Source organism: Talaromyces amestolkiae (genome assembly GCF_001896365.1).
Source record: "Talaromyces amestolkiae strain CIB chromosome Unknown scaffold4.1, whole genome shotgun sequence".
In the NCBI taxonomy this organism is placed as follows: Eukaryota; Fungi; Ascomycota; class Eurotiomycetes; order Eurotiales; family Trichocomaceae; genus Talaromyces; species Talaromyces amestolkiae.
In genome coordinates, this window is record NW_024468040.1 from 1,036,725 (window position 1) to 1,053,558 (window position 16,834).

Sequence of the window (16,834 nt, forward strand, 5' to 3'; positions counted from 1 at the left end):
CTTAGTAGTTTTCTACTTCACATTTTGGAGATTACAAAACCCTAATTGAATTCTTGATTGCTCAAGTCCCTCTGCAATAGGCTATGCTTTCGGTATAACCTGGTCCAATACCTTGACAACCTCATGCATCTCTGCTTCTATACATCACAAATCATCAGTCACGATAAGCAGTAATCGACCAAATAAACGCAGACTTACCTGTGTTATAATGCAGCATACTGATACGTACGACTCCATCATCGACGTCCTCAAGAGCAAATACATCCTTCAACAAGCGGTGGGAATACATATGGCCATTCCGGAACCCAAGTTTAGAGATCTTCTCCACCTCCTCAACAACGCTTCGAGATGACATTCCTTTCACCGTAAAGCTAATCACCGGCACCCTCAAGTCTTGACTGGCACTTGGCTCTCCATAGATAGTGACGATCCCTTCTTTAGCCTTGCCACGCAAAAATTGTAGCAGAATCTCCTGCAGACGTTCTTCATGATCCGCAATCGCAGACCAAACGGCTTCTACCTTCTTAGGATCATCTGTGCCGAAATAATCGTAAACGATCAATGGCAGCGAGGGAAGAAGATCGTAACTTGCAGAGGCAAGATTGAGTTTTGTGTCGAGGTTTTGGGGTGGTTGGGTGGGTTTGAAGTAGTGGGCTAAGGAGTTTATTTGGTTGTGTACTCGTGAAGAGGCATATAACTGCGCGATGTGGGGGCCGTAGACTTTATACCATGAGAAGACCTGCAAACATGTTAGCGGTTGGGCCTATATTCTAGAAGATTTGGCTGGGTACTAACATAAAAGTCGACATCGAGGGCTTTCACGTCTACCTGTCGATGAGGAGCTAGGGCAACGCCGTCGACGCATAGTAAGGCCTAGAAGAGTATGCCTCGTCAGTGGCAAACGATACAAAAGCCTGAGTCCTACCTTTGGAAACGAATGGACTAAATCCGCTATTTCCTTCACTCTAGTTATCGTGCCCGTGATATTCGATGAATGCGGGCAAGCCACAATCCTTGTATTATCCGACAACAAGGGCCTCAGAGAATCCAAATCGCAATCCGGGTTTGTGCCCTTGCCGCTCCAGACTTTAAGCGTTAGATTCAAACGTTGCGCAATGCGTGCCCAGGCAGCGCTGTTGGCCTCATGGTTGAGATTCGAGATGATGATTTCGTCTCCGGACTGGAAGTCAAAGGCCGTTGAGAGATTATGAAGGAGTTGAGTAGATGATATTCCTATTGATATCTGTTCTCTTCTTCAGTACGATAGCACACTCATTATATTGGATTTGCATACTTCGTCTACACTGGCATTGATGAATTTTGCAGCTGCCGCGTATCCAGCGTTATACAACTGGGTAGATGTCTGTGAAACTGGATATGTAGCTGTAAGTTGAACATTGGTCTTTGACAGGTAGTTGCAGATACTATGTCTCATCAGTATTCGGTCGATGGGTATCGAGTATCTGGTACTCACGATTCGATAACCGTATCGAGCACCTGACTTCCACCTATTTAACTTGCATGTCAGTTGAAATGATGCATGTTTCTCTCTCTTGTGTTAGAGTTGGCACTATACCTGCGTTATCAAGAAGGACTATCGGCTGATTCAGCCCTGGAAACCGTGTCCTGGCTTGGGAAACATCGAATGTAGCCGCCATCTCGTATCACAGTGCGCGAGGAGAATAGTATAGTAAGATTGAAAGATAGTTGAGTCCTTGAAATAGTTGGTGAACGAGCTATCTACTTACTTGACCAAGCTCTTATCCCGTCAGTCTCCATGAACTACCCCACTGAGAGGACTCGGTGATAGAGACCCCGAAGCCCATGTGAAATCTATTGTAGCTTAAGGGTTCCCCGTCGTCAATGCAACATGGCGTGCTTGAATTCTCAGATTTTTTCTACACCTGGACAACCTGGAGGTATTCGTCAAAACAGTTTCTGAATCTTTCAAAGTGGTATCATCGCAACAATAACCGAGTCCAAAACTTCATCATCATATGTACAAGATAAAAACAGCCCGAAACCATCATCCTAGACGCTCAAAACTCTCCAAAATCGAAGTTGTTCACCTTGATGTCCCACCGCCAGAAGTAGACGTAGCACCAGCCCCAGAAGCATCATGCACCACGCATAACAAATATTTCCGGTCAGGCACGACGACAATCTCATTCTTTTTCGTGCGCAGTCTTAAAAGCTTAATCTCATCGTCCTCCTCGCGTTCATGTGTTCGGTCTGTAGCGGTGGTACCGTCGGGAGTGGTGCCGTTGTCTAACGTGCCGTTGATCCCTTTCGATCGCGAGTCATACCCAATATCGTCATTGCCCGTTGATCCAGAACCTCCTGAAAGAGACAACGCAAGGCCAGAGGCACTAGTCATAAAAGCGAATATGTGTGCAGCCAGAGTCTCCGCTTGACTGGGCTTGTACGATTGCTGGTTGTTCTGATTTGGGTTTGTAGAGGGTTGCTGACTTGACACAGTAGACTCTGGCGGCGGTAGCGTCGGTGATGCAAGATCTGTCGATGTTGTGGAGGAGCTCGTAATGGTGCCTCTGGACGGGATTGAGTTGTCTGCATTGTTGATGTCCGTGTTGGTCGTGTTGCTCGTTCCGAGCGATGAGGGTGAGGTTGCGGCTAAGAGACCGGTACTTTGAATGATGGAACCATCTTTGCGAGATAATATCAAAGTTGATTGGACGCCTGGTCGGGATGTGAGATGTGAAAGTAATGCGGAGACGTGTTGAGGGATTTGAGGGTTCTGTAGGGAAGGATAAAGGAGTTAGTATCCGGTATGTTGCGAATCGGAGACGAAAGTACTCGACTTACTGGCTGAGCCATGTTTTATGAGCGATAAATCACAATACGACGACAATGCACTTGGAAAGGTAAGTCGTAAGAAGGGGGACTCATTAATTGAGCGAGTTTGAATATGGCGTGGTTGAATCTGATATCAACGAAATGCCGTCTTGTTTATTTGTTGTTCAGAGCAAACAATGCAAACACCACCGACATTGAGCTGTAAAAGGCAGGCGGTGAATATGCAGAGATAGCGGGGTTCGGTGTATACCGGATTAGGGTTGTGTATGGTTTACAATCGATACGCAGAATGAAATGAAGTAGATGTTTTTGAAGTATTACACTCGTGTTGAATATTTTCGATTAGGTCTCTATATCAAGCATCATCATCATTCATTAGTATGTGTATAAATATATACAATCCGTCTTCACCCAAGGATATCTCAAAAGTCATGCAAACAATTAAACTCGGATAACAACTCCAACTCCAATCGCCCTAGCTTCCCTTACACAGCAAGCCAAACAAGTTCTTCCAACCCGGCCAATGAGTGCATTAACGCCAACAGCTGCACACCAAGCACGCGCAAACACTTCCTTGTCGCGTGTCGAGGAGCGCGCATCTAGGATCCAGACTGGTTCAAGGGTTTCTTCCACTGTGTCTTTCTCGTCTTGTTTATGGGCGTGGTCATGTATCAGCTCATCATTGTGGGCGGTGGCGAGATGAGCATCACTAGATGACGAAGAAGATTCCTTAGTCGACGGAAAGACGATGATTGGCGGTCGCGTGTCCGAACGCAGATCTTGGAGAGGGACGTATTTGTATTTGTATGATTTGTGTAGTGGATGGCCTGGTAGATGCGTGTGTTGAAACTGCCCATCGTCTTCGTGTGTCTCAGGACTGTCATGCTGCGGCGTATGATGGGCAACTGATCCGCGCGGGGGTTGACACGTATACGACGAGATGAAAGCGACGTTATGCTTCAAGTGAAAGGCAACTGTAGATGACTCAGGTGAGATGACTTGAAACAACACCGATGCTCGATCTGCAGTGAAGATGCTTTTGATGGCTTCTGACCCACAGCACTCAACCGGCGTTGCCTGCCGTGAGAGTATGAGTTTATCAAACTTGACATCGAATTGTGAGATCTTTTCATCGCCGCCTTCGTCAACCGGGATGGTGAATGTATCACTAGCCACTCGCCCCTTTCCGAGCGGATTAGATTCGAGCGCCATCTTTATCCCTTGTCGAATCCGTGCATTCCCTTGCAGTGGTTCTTGAACACTTTCCACTGAAATCCACGTATTGTTGAGTTCGGCAAATTCTTTGTCGTTCTCGGTCTCTGGGATTGTGCGTACCCTCGCCCATCCCATGCATACCTTTGACTCGGGTAAAGCAGCGAGAACTCTACCGACGATACACTTGGTGCTCCACCATGTGTATTCATCGCCATAGCTGAGCCCTCCGTATAGATTGGCGACGGAGCCTAGATTATGTAGGACTGTAGGGTCATTCTCAAGGACTGTGGCCATAAGTATTTGGTGGATGCTTTCGCCAGGCATTATGAGGCCTGCCAGCCATGAACGAGAAAGCCATCCTCCTGTGCGGGAGGTCGCATTATCGGCCGCGCGGTCAGATTTGTGAAGGCTCACATAACGATGAGATTGGCTTCTGCAATATGCCTCCTTTTTTGGCAACTCTCTTGATATTGATTGGTTTTTGACTGGTATCCTATACACCGATTCAACGGAGTCTGAAGTCAGAAGTAAGTTTGATTGAATTCTTGCTTCATGTGTCTCATGGCCAGGCCAGCCAATCTTTTCCGCAAATACGGAAAGGCCTTTGAGCTGCCGCTCTGGATGCCGTGGGATAACCACGACAGTATCCCAAATAGATTCACATGAAGACTGCTGATAGGATATGTTCTCTTGTCCGGTAGAGCTGGAATGGCGCAAAGGAAAATGCTTCGAGATGCTGCCAAATCTTGACCGAAAGCCGCCGTGTTGTTTTGTTTGGGTCTGCGGAGGCATATCGTTTTTTGATTGGGGCTGTTCAGATGTAGTAGCCGGTGGTGTCCCTGGGGGTATAAACTTGAAGATCAGATTATCAGATGCGCGCTGGAAGAAAAGAATATCCCAATTAACTTTTCCATGCCGCAACTTGTCGAATTCGCGCATATCCTGAGCTGTGACGGATATAGTTTTGGAGTGCTGCAAGACAGCTAATTGCACGATAGCATCCAGACGCATGAGCAGCTCTCCAGCCAAGAGAAGTTGTATCAATAGCCATTTCCTCTCGATACCAGTATTGAGGCTTAAAGATGATTGGCCTTTTTTGTTCTCTTCAGGCTTTCCGTTTTCCTCTTTCACGCAATCCATGCAATCTCCATCTGCATGCGGTGGTCTCTCCCAAAGTATCTGTCCAACACGCAGTCGCCACTCGGGAAGACTCATATCGACCCAAGCACCCTTGACCGCTAGAACCCGCGTGAGTACTTCAATCTGCCCTTTGAGCTCTTCATGTTGATGCTGACTCCAGCCATGTGGAGGCGGGAACAAGAGTTTCGTATACAGATTTTTGTGTAGTGACTCCGGCGTTTCTTTGTCTAGAATTGTGATGATCTTCCTATGGCCCGACTCGTCCGTAGGTAGTTGCTTGATCGCCTCCAGTCGAAAATTGGAAAGATGCTGCAACCTCTCCACAAGATCCCTAATAGGAATATCGCGCACGCCGATCCGTTTCCAAGCCACCGGACCCTCGCATAGCAGTTTGTGTCGATCCAAAACGATTGACTCATGATTGCATAGCGAATACGAATCTCTCAAATGACTCAAGGTATCAAACGCCTCTGTCAACGGCAAACTCGACAACAGGTGCGGGTCCAGGGCGTCCCCTGAACCTCTCGTCGGAAGCGCCCTTTTGTATCGCACCGCATCAGCAGTCGCCAACTCCAGAAAATGTCGGAATCCGATTGCGCCGGGTTCCTTGCCGTTTACGGAGAGCATGTTGGGGACCTCGAAAATTCCGAGATCGTACGTTGATCGTTTGACGCCTTCTTCGTATTGCCATCCTTGTCTGTTGTTGTCCTTATTGTCGCATTTCGATGGTATGGGGAGATGCGCATGGAGCGTCGACAACGTAAACGATTCATGGCGCAATTGCTCTCTATCCCACAGATCCTGAATCGGTAAACTCGTGTCCCAGGGGAACAAGACATGTGGATACCAATGGTTGTGTCTCCCCTTTTCGAGCATGAAATGCGGCGCTCCGGAAAAGAGGTATTTCACATCATCTTTGGTCAATCCGTTTCTCGCCGAATTCGCTGTCGCTTTCGTTATTTTCGTTGCTGTTGCAGTATCGAGGTTCTGTAACGCATGCTCAATGCCGTTGGGGATGTTGGTTGGCTGTTTTGGCTCCTCATCAAAAGATCGAGTGCGTTCGAGGGGAGGAGACTCTAGAGTGTCTTGGGTGTAGTTCATCTCGAGATCTTTTGCTGCGATGGCAGCTCGATCGTATGCTAGGTACCTAACCCGCTGCTCGATGAGACATGAACATTGCGTGCAACCATGAAGCGATCAGTGGCGCGACACCATTATATAGAAATTTACAGCCATCCGGATAAATTTCGGTATAAGGAAAGAGTCATGATCTGACGGTCACAACTAGCGGCATTTGAGAATGAAGCTTAGTCACGTCATGATCGTCGGCAATCGGCAACGGGCCGCGAAGGTCTAGCGCCGACATGGGAACACGGAACATTCGGCTGGTGAGAGTTCAACATTAGACCCCAGCTACGTACGTATGAAATCTTTTTATTTTTCAATGAGATACTCGCGCTAGAGATCGATAAAAGTCATTTTGTTCAGCATACAAGCGAGTACTACGTAGCTATATCATCTGAGGCATCCCCTTCAACTTAATCAAATGACGTCATCACAGATGCTTGTGGAAAAAGTCCAACAGAGCATTATATCCGCGTTCATATTCCTTCTTGACCTCTGGATCCTCCAAATTAGCTCGGGCTGCCAGCCATCCATGGATCTGCGTGGGATAAGTGTCAACAAACTTGGCAACCTTCAAGTTAGCCTCATAACCCTTGACAGCAGCAGGATCCTCATCCTTTGACGCCAACACCGCAATCGGCACAGTGACGTTCTTTGCATCTTCCGGATCCAACATAGCTGGGTGAGCCTGCGCACCAGCCTTGAAAACGGTGTCCTTGCCCAAGGCGAGATTGGCAACTTTGCCGCCCCAGCAGTATCCTAAGATGCCCCAAGAGGCGAATCCGCTGCCGCTGCTGGCTTCCTTATTGGCATCTGCGAAAACGCCGGGGATCTTTGCGAGAACGCGTGGAGGAGCGGCGGCAGTTTCGAAGAATTTGCCGAGTTTTTGTTTGTGTTCATCGGTGGTAGGTGGGTACCACGAGATGTCGGCGGGTTCGCCTTCGAAGAAATCAGGGATGTAAACGCGGTATTTCTTGTCCTTGTCGGCGTTGGCAAGAATGTCAGCGCCTTGGAGGGTTTGGGGATAGAAGCCGAAGATATCTTCTATCATTAGTCTATTGCTTTTGTAGAGTGTAGGGCAAAGAGGTACCGTAGATGACGAAAATGGCACGAGTAGCGTCGGCGGGACCAGTGACATCTGCATAGATTATTAGCGGTTGAATTTGTAATCAGCCCGACAAACAACGTACAGGTCTTCAGTCCACCAAGGGTCTTGTATTCACCCTTGGCTTCATAACCCTTTGAGATAACGGGGGGGATACTGCATCATTATCATCAGCAGCCAAATCTCAACCAGAACATCAATAATCAGACAACTCACGAGCAACAAGCTTTGCTAACACCAGCCATCGCGACAGAGGAGCAATGAATAGGTCTCTTGAAAACCGAAGTTGCAGATGTTTTATAATTCGAAGAGAAAGAAGGAGTCTTCAATTGACAGCGCTGAGACACGGATAAAACAGGTTTGGGCAAGAGGCGATTAGTCGCTCTTTTAATATTAGTTGCGGTCCTCGAGCTAAAGGAAGGACCTGCGAAGAATCGCATTGAGGGGGAGTGTCAAGGTGGGGTGAGGATCGGAGACGGAGATCGTCTACGTTAGTACTACGTAGAAACAGTCGCAGGAGAGAATTGGTTGACTGCAATTGATGATGATGGAGCGGATTTGGTAGATACATGGGTGTCCAAGGATCTTTAGACGATAACAATTGACAAAAGACATCAGAGTGAATATACTCAGTTCATTCGATAAAAAGAGGACAACCCCGCTGGGAATAGTTAACTTATCACGATGAGGTCAGTCTCAGATTATGTCATTCCCTTCAATGCGACCAATCACACAGCTCAATTGAGCCATTTCTTATTGGTGTATCAAACACCTCTAAAGAGTATTTCCTACAAACTATGTACAATGTCACCAAAGAAAACGAAACTGTAGAGACGCTACATCTGTTTCTGTGTGTATATCGAAGAAGATAATCAACCCAATCGTTGCATATATAGCATCTAGATGTGTAATGTAAATACATGTCATTCCAGACAGGATACACACATACTACGCGTCGATCATTACCTAGCACAGCCAACAAAGGAATCAAAGCTAAGTCAGCGATTGCGAAAAGCAAGGTCACAGGGATTCGCTTGCCCTAATTACTTCACTTCTTGCTGACTTTTTACCTAGTTGAGTAATTTCTGTCAATGCAAGTTGGCTTTCCATCCCGGGCAAGATTGCTGATTGATAGTCCTGGGTATCAAAGGCTATGTACTATTTAAGCACAGAATGTCTATGTGTGAGTGAGAAGTATGTATGTGTATATGTGCAAGTATGTATAGAGACAAAATCAACCGCCTAATTTCTCCTCGCCTTGCCTCGCCAACTGCAAAAAGGAACCATTTGACCATTCAATCATATTCGGATACGATTAGAAAAAGAGACCAAAGGCAAGAAAAATCGTATGGAATGATTTGATAACAAGAATCGAAGGATAAGAAGAGGAAAAAGTGTACTGTTCGGCCGATCATGGAGAAGCAGACAGAAACAAAAGCGTGATGATCGTAAACCATACAGGAATCATCTTGGAATACATGATATGATGAAGCAAACAGTAATGCGCCCAGATATTTCAAACAACCCTCCTGACACCTTGCTCAGAATGACAATAACTTTAGACAAAAAAAAGGAATCTTGCAAAAATAACGAAAAGAACGGTCGGAAGAGTTTACAAAGTATTGTAACGGTTCATTTAGACGCCGTTTGAAAGGGGGCTCGCTTTGTCACTATGCGACTCGACTTTGGTCAGACTGTCGTCGTCCTTGGTTCCGGCATTAGAGCTCGTATCCGTGTTTTTCCCGCATCCTTTGACAAGGAGATGTCGCTATGGAAAGTGTTAGTATAGTCATTACTGACTAGAATCGAAGAAAGTAGGACGTACCTTGAGAGCATCCTTGCGTGAAAAGCTCTTTTCGCAGTGATTGCAAGGAAAAGGTTTGACGGACAAGTGGATGCGCTTGTGTCTTTTAAGATCGTGATTTCGATTGAACGACTGAGGACACTGATCACACTTGAAAGGACGATCATTAGGCGGTGCAGACTGGCCGTGTCCTTGGTGATGCGAAGGATGGCTACCATACATGTGCTGCATGCTTGCGAGATGACCGCTAGTGAATCCCGGCATCATGCCGGTTGCCATGTTACCCATGAGCGACATCTGTCCATTGGGATTATGCACGTTGGTCATGATCGGTCCCGTCATAGCAGGTAGTGAATACGAAGGCCATGGCGGCCGGCTGTAGCTCAAATGGGGCGGCTGCATTGGCGGAGAATGGCTTGGGCCAGACTGAAGTCGAGGAGTGTATCCGCTTTGGCCAACCGGCGAAGCTCCGTACGAAGGAGGATACGCGCCAGCACCGACTGAGGATGAGTTGAACAACGGGCTCACCATTGGTCGCGATCCATACAGATCAACCGTAGCCGTTTGATAATGGGAGGAACCACCAGATGTCGTAGGAAGCTGACTCATAGCTTGCTGTTGCGGATGTTGTCCATGCGATATAACGGAAGTAGCAGAAGCAGGAGATGAAGTGGGTATCGACTGTTGTTGAAAGGGGGGCAGATGATGGTTGAGCTCATATTGCTGTGCCATACCTTCGCTCGTGGGCGGTAAACTAACGCTGCCTCGAGCGAGAGATCCAGACGTGGGGGAGAGCACACTTCGTGGTGGCGGAAAGACACCGGTGGAATTATGGCCCCAGGAGGCTTGGGAAGGAGAACCGTAAGTATACGAGTTCTGGTTTTGCCACGATGACTGATACGAAGATACCTCTTGAGACGCAGAAATCGCAGTAGATATACTCGGGCCGGGTGGCAGCGAATTAGTCGCGCCCTCTCCAGAGTGATTTGAGGGCGGGGTGAGTAGATTGCTCACGTTCGACACGGGGTTGATGGCCGAGGGGGATGGAAACTTGGTGGAGGCATTGACCAGGCCAAAGTTCGCTGGCGGAGGCAGCTCGAATACAGGAAGATTCGATGCTGCTGGCCGACGTGCCGTAAGTGGTTGCGGAGCTGGATTCAAATCAAGCGCTGGACCCATGCCGGGTAGAGGAACCGCGAGAGCTGCCATATTGGCTGGTTGCTGACGGTGGAAACCTTGAGTGGAACGGAGATATTCGGGGTCGAGATTGGGCGGAGTTGACAACGTTGCTGGTGCAGGAACCGTACCTGCAAGGTTTACAGCTGGGTTGATCGCGTTCGAACCCAAGGACCAGAATCGGCCACTGAAGTCGCCTGAAGGATCCAGTAGGACTGATTTCTCAGGGAAAGGTCCCTAACCGATGAAACTGTGCGAGAGGAGCGCCGTTGGTATCTTCCTGTAGGAAGTGTTTAAATACCAGTTTCCCAATTTGAAACGGCCGAATATATAGTTTGAGCGGCGAATGGGAGTAGAGACGGATCTGATAATCGAGGACCGTGGGTCCAGACGGGGAATTTATCCAAAATAACGTGCACCAGATTGCATGGTAAAGGTCAAATCTGGGAACTACCCGAAGAATGCTGAAGTTTATTGATCTCTCTTGTTTTTGCGAGCGCCAAGTATCTCAGTCGCGGTCGTGGATGGCGTGTAGGGAAGCAGAAGCGCTGACCCGATGCTAGCGATGGGCGGTAGTCAGAAGTCGTCGTCGCATCACCAGTAGTATGCCTTCATAGGGTTGTCCTGTAATATTGATGATGACTAGTCGTGTCTACAGCGCCGATGCGAACAACCGGTTTGCACAAAATATCCCGTGAAAATAATTGGTTTTCCGGTTTCCTCACACTGATAGCCGCAAGCTTTGGATGCCGACCGAGTACGCGACAAACAATTTCACCACGTCCACGTCTTTTTCGGTCTGTGCACAAAGACTCCTCTGATCGCAAACCCTCACACACAAGAATAAGAGGGCGAGACAAGACGAGACGAGGTCAGCAGAGTCGACACACGTAGAGGTGCGATAGGGAGGAAGAATGAGCGTTGGGACAGAAAGAGCGATGGAGAAGGGACAGCAGATCTCGAGGCACACTAGCTAACTAGCAGTGAGAGCAGCGAAGAGGAGAGGAGAAGAGATGGCTAGACTAGCGAGTAAGAGAGGAGGATTAAGAGGAAAGAGGGCGAGAGAAGAGAGAGAGAGAAGAGAAAGAGAGGGACCAGGGCGCTGGAGAAGGAGGTATCCGGCGAGGTGGGCGTGTGGCTCCACGATCGTGCAGGCCCAAGTGGAATTAGTCGGTCGGCTGTGGCTCSTCCTCTGGTCGGGTCTGGACCAGCGTCGCCCAGCGCGGGGAATCCCGTGCTCGGTCTATTGCCACTGTTTTATCGTATTTGGTTCACTTGATTAGTGTTGCTGCCATATGCGTATGGTATGATGGCGATACAATAGCAGCTATTCATCTAGTTAAACTCGCTCAGCTTCACTTAATTAACCCAACTGTGCAGGCAGACCACACGAAATGAAGGCGACAGGAGAGGCGACTGCGAGAGTAGTAAGAAAAAGCTCGATAATACACCAAATACAGCCAATACGACTAGTTCCGCCGAAATACGGGTACGGCGCGTATTGACTATTCGGTACCGAATATGGACCCAACAATCAGGCAATCACCGTAGCGCTGATGCGAAATGAGTCCATCATAGATAGCAATGCAGTATTCAACGCGGTATGCCTGCTTATGGATGAGATGGAATGCTAAACAGGAAGCAAAAAAGCAAAATGAAAAAGGGGGGATACGAATAAATGTGATTAATACTATATAGGACGGCGCAGCAGCTGTACCAGGTTAGTCGATACGAAACAACATACTTATCAACGATCAGTATGTATGTAAATGCGCACTACCAAAAGAAGCAGGAAGAAAAAAGGAAAGAAAAAACACACAGAGACAAAAGGAAGGAAGAATGGGTGGGCGGCCGTGGGCCAGCCAGCGGTCTGTACGTTTGAACAATTGTTTGTACGGTACGTATCTTACCGCCGTACACTGTATGGTGTGATTGCTCAATTCGCCGACCAACGGTAAAGTCGTGTGTGAAATTTTGGACTCGATGAAATCAATGACCAGAAAACTGACATGAGTGATTAGCAGCATTAAGGGTTCGTTCAATCGCTGGCCAATAGTCCAGGTGGAACCTTCGATACGAGTGTACGTACCAGAGCACTTTGTACGTTCAGCCAGCCAGTCAGCGAAATATGTTGGGTAAAATGATAGAATCATTCTTATCACGCTGAGTAATAATGCTGATTCACCAGTAACCACTGACCACGGTCTCACCGAATTTGTCGCGTGTTATTACGGAAATGAACTGTAATTTATGAATTACGACTAGTCGCGCTGGATGACTCCATACGGACCTACGTAGCAATTTCTGGTAATTAGCATGAAAAAGAACAAATTGCAAGTAGGCGTAAATATCTCGGATGCCTAAAGGAGTCGAAAAGGGAGCGATTCTGTTGTACATACTACAAGGTAAATTGTAGCTTTCCAGAACGCAAATCGACCATGTATAATTCAGCGAAGAGCAATAAATTATGGATCAGGATCAGCGACAACGTGGTTGACAGGGCTGGCGGTCCCCTCCGCGCGCCGCCGCCTCAGCCATCGTTGGTCACTTCCCGATTGGGCTTTCGTCTGGTCGAGTCGATCTGTTAGTTCATGGCTTTATTGTGTAGCTTATTTACATAGTTAGTAATATAGAGGAAATCGAGATTTATTCTGATTGCCATGAAGAACGAATATCCTTCGAATGGATGCTTGTTGCGATTAGGTACTGTCTAATACTCTCTACGTATCGCTGGCGATCCGAATAACCACTCCCAAAATCACGCAAAAGACTGCAGATCGAAAGATTAAACACCGAAACAAATGATCAACAATCTTACAGTTAATCGCAGCAACGAAGTTTGAATGCCCTACAGGAAAAAGAAAAGAAATGCCAGAAATCGAACCGCCGGCAAAGAGAAATAGGCGCGAAGAGCGACTGCTAAACGATGCTGGATCTGTGCAAGATTGACCTGTTGTGGAGAAAAACCAAGAGCGAGTGACGATCATGGTGGTGCGGCGCAGCGAAGATCAACATAACTGATCCATACGATGTATAAAAGTCGATTAGGCTCATTTAATTGATCTAGAACTTTTCTTTTGCCATGTCCATCATTCCTAGAATCTTTCCATAGTATTTCTGACTGCTATGGTGTCTATTGACTCTACTCCGTGTAGAGACCGAGTATATGATGCTTTGCAGCATGCAGACAAAAGGACGGACAAGACTTGGTAACGCGCTATACAGCGTACAGTAAGAAACGAATAATAAGATTGTATTGATGATACTCGGTACCCGGTACCGTACAAATATCAGCGAAAAGGCGACCAATTGAACGTATCGCGTGGCGTCGGTAATTCGTTCTGTCGACTCCCTTGCATCCAGGAATATGCCTCCGCCTCCGCCCTGGCCTAGTAACCCTACAATCTGACAGCGAACTGTATGTCTATGTTGCACTGTGCATGCAGGGATGTTTTTTTTTCTGGACCGTGTGTATTGACTACTCCACGACAGCTATTTGTCCAGATGCGTATCAGGAAGTGAATAATGTCACCATCTGTATCGTGTCGAATGTAGAAAGTCAACCTTGGAACAGAAAAGTATAAGAGTAAGAATCCCGAGGAACTACCGACAAACATCCTGTCCAACCATTATTTTAACAAAGCTGATATACCGACGAAAATCATGGAATAATTACCGTACAAACGACGTATGAACATACGTCTGTATCGAGGGTAGGATTTTGCGTGTACATACTGGACTCTGAATCCAAAAGAAAAAAATAATAAACGGACAGGCATGAAGTCGACTCCACTTTTTCGATAAAATAAATCACATGGTCCTGGTGCGATCCCACTTTACAAGTCATGGTTTACCGTACGGCCCTCGTACGTATCGGGTGTATTCAACCTAATTAACTGTCCTAACAACATACTATGTAAGCGAGATGATGAACCCTAATAATGCGGCGAAAACAGACCTCATACTTGCTATTACTACGTAGTATTATAGCGCAACCGCGCACTATGATACGTACAAGGCAAATGAGAAATAATAAGTGACTGTATTATACCCTGACTATTGAATCGCTAGCACAGATTGTTATGTATGTATTGTAGTATTGGACTAGTACGTAACGAGCCTAGAGCCGCATCTAGACTCGGCAGCGAAAGCCCGATTGAGTGGTGAGGAATGGCGCTAGAAGACGCTAACATCGGCCCCACTCATTGTATTCATTGTATGATTGTATGAATGTACATAGTATGTACGTACACCATACAGATTACAGAACGAGTTTCGGCCCTTCTCAAGACTGATGGATGTGGAATCTTGATCATGGGCTGTTAGCCATATGCAAAGTGATTCTGGTGCCTGCCAGTGCTAGAATATGTGGGTGGCAAAACTTACTGGCAGTGCCCATCTCATGATCTGACAGTCTGATATATGGACATTGATTACCGTTACATCTCGATTTTAGCCCCATCTGAATTCATCAAGCAATGAAACTGAATCTTCTGCACTTAGTCACTTACTGTTACTCGTCCAGAGACAGTGCGTACGGACACGAGCTAATATTTAGGCATCGAATCTATCGATTTGACCGTGGCCCGAGTCTAGTCCACGAAAGACTTAGCCTGACGACATGCTGGCAAGCACTGCGAGTGGTCAGTTGATCACATTAGTCTGCCCCTCTAACCCTTCGTGGCTAGTCAGATATGTACGGTGCTAAAGTCGGTACGAGCCAGAAGGCAAACCATACCCAATACAGCTAAGCCCCGGACGCTAGGGTAAATACAAGTATCTTGTGATTGGTGCCTCGGTCTGTACCCTCCCTCTGTACTGCGCATGTATGTAAGTAGGTTTGGACTCTGGAAATACCTTCATATTAATAGTACTGCATGATATGAACATGTTGGTTGGCTTGTTTCTATCAACAGGGATGATTCGTGAACCCCTTCTCTAAACTTCCGATATTCCTTATGAACGGGCATGTGTTATTGCTGTGGATGAGTTGGGCGCTCTCCGTGACTCCGTACCTAGATAAACAATTTAGCCATTGGCCAATTATCGTGTGTGTAGAGGTGGGGTCGGTATGTTCCTGTTTCCTTTTTTTTTCTAAATTTCTGTTTGAATCCTGTTGTCTCTTCGTAACGGGTAATTTTTATAGACAACCACTAGGATTATGATATGGTCCCTTATTTTCCGTATCTTACACATCTGAGCCTCAAGTTGCTGATAATTAGATGTCATCTCTCTGTTCATAGCACCAATATCCATAGAGTCAATAGTCACATTGAGGGGCATCCATGTGCATACACTGTACATGAGCTTTTAGCTAGACCCACCGTGTACGTTAAGTACATACTGTCCGACATGAAGGATCAAATACCGAGTCTCCGCAGTCAAACAAAAATCCAATATTCTTGACGCTCTCACGATACCCATAACAAATCGATTTAGAAGATCCATTCAGTTAAATTGCGAATCAACTATCGAATATCAAATTGTTTCTACTAGCTAATTACTTTAGCTTGATAACGCTATACTACAGTAGTATTTTCCTATCCAAGAGGCAATCTCCCTAGCTTCAGTGTTCGCGCCTAAAGTGTACTCGCTAGCCCAGGTACGTACTAACGGTAACCGTCCTAATTTTGAAAAGCTCGAAATAGAAGCGGAGTATTTCCATACCACCACTCAGTGGCCAAAGATGTTTTCATTAGACTTTTTGATAGATTCACTAGTGTCGAGTGGTCAAGCACGTTCCCTTCCTTCATGCTTGCGTTTTTGGTACTCCGTACGTACGTATCGGTACGTGCTGGCTCATCAGAAATACCCCCACTGGGTCATGTTAGTAACGTATAGTTCGTACTCCTAGTCCCTTTTTCGCTGATATCAAAAGTATCAGAATTCAAATTCTAACTGATTGAGACAAGAAGTGTCTTTCTCCGGTCCAATGAGTGTTGAGCCAAGTCTTTGTGTTCTACTTGCCATCATCCACAATTCGGAGTAGTTTCCATGACCGAGTGCGAAACATAGAATGTGGCTCCATCTGGCTGATTTAAGTGCAATGGGGTCATGTGAGTCCATCTTGTACCATTTAATCACATACATATGCAACCCTCATGTCGACGTTCGCATTTGAGCGCTTAAAGATAGTAGGACAGTTTTGTCGGTGCTTACCGCACTCGTCGGTAAGATTACATATATCCTGCATGGACACGTATTTCAAAAGTCAAGAATGGAATCGACAATTCTGATTCGAAACATGTCTGGGTAGTCCATGCTAGTATCTTACCCCTTGGATTTTGGTCTGCCACACTAAATACCACTTGTGTAGGCAAAAGGCTAAAGAAGATTCAGCCCCACAGACGTGGACAGTATCGGAGAATAAACCATGTTTTCTTCAGGGTTTGTGTCCCTATCGATTTTAGATGCCGAATTTTATCTACGACTAAATAATCCAATTGAGTGAGTTG

General features: G+C 46.6%; 3 protein-coding genes across 3 annotated transcripts; all 3 read right to left on the minus strand.

Moving 5' to 3' along the window:
• Positions 1 to 81: 81 nt before the first annotated feature.
• On the minus strand, positions 82 to 6,270 carry BHQ10_002925 (uncharacterized protein; the record flags this gene model as incomplete). The annotated part of the gene is made up of 8 exons (XM_040875124.1): positions 82 to 137; positions 199 to 739; positions 796 to 873; positions 926 to 1,243; positions 1,295 to 1,424; positions 1,475 to 1,508; positions 2,083 to 2,755; positions 3,331 to 6,270. The coding sequence occupies 8 exons, from the start codon at positions 6,268 to 6,270 to the stop codon at positions 82 to 84; spliced, it is 4,770 nt and encodes a 1,589-aa protein (XP_040731429.1).
• A 454-nt stretch (positions 6,271 to 6,724) lies between these two features.
• BHQ10_002926 (uncharacterized protein) lies at positions 6,725 to 7,644 on the minus strand (the record flags this gene model as incomplete). The annotated part of the gene is made up of 4 exons (XM_040875125.1): positions 6,725 to 7,335; positions 7,385 to 7,432; positions 7,485 to 7,555; positions 7,616 to 7,644. The coding sequence occupies 4 exons, from the start codon at positions 7,642 to 7,644 to the stop codon at positions 6,725 to 6,727; spliced, it is 759 nt and encodes a 252-aa protein (XP_040731430.1).
• A 1,391-nt stretch (positions 7,645 to 9,035) lies between these two features.
• Positions 9,036 to 10,412, minus strand: BHQ10_002927 (uncharacterized protein; the record flags this gene model as incomplete). Its single annotated transcript, XM_040875126.1, has 2 exons — positions 9,036 to 9,167; positions 9,225 to 10,412. The coding sequence occupies 2 exons, from the start codon at positions 10,410 to 10,412 to the stop codon at positions 9,036 to 9,038; spliced, it is 1,320 nt and encodes a 439-aa protein (XP_040731431.1).
• Positions 10,413 to 16,834: the final 6,422 nt, after the last annotated feature.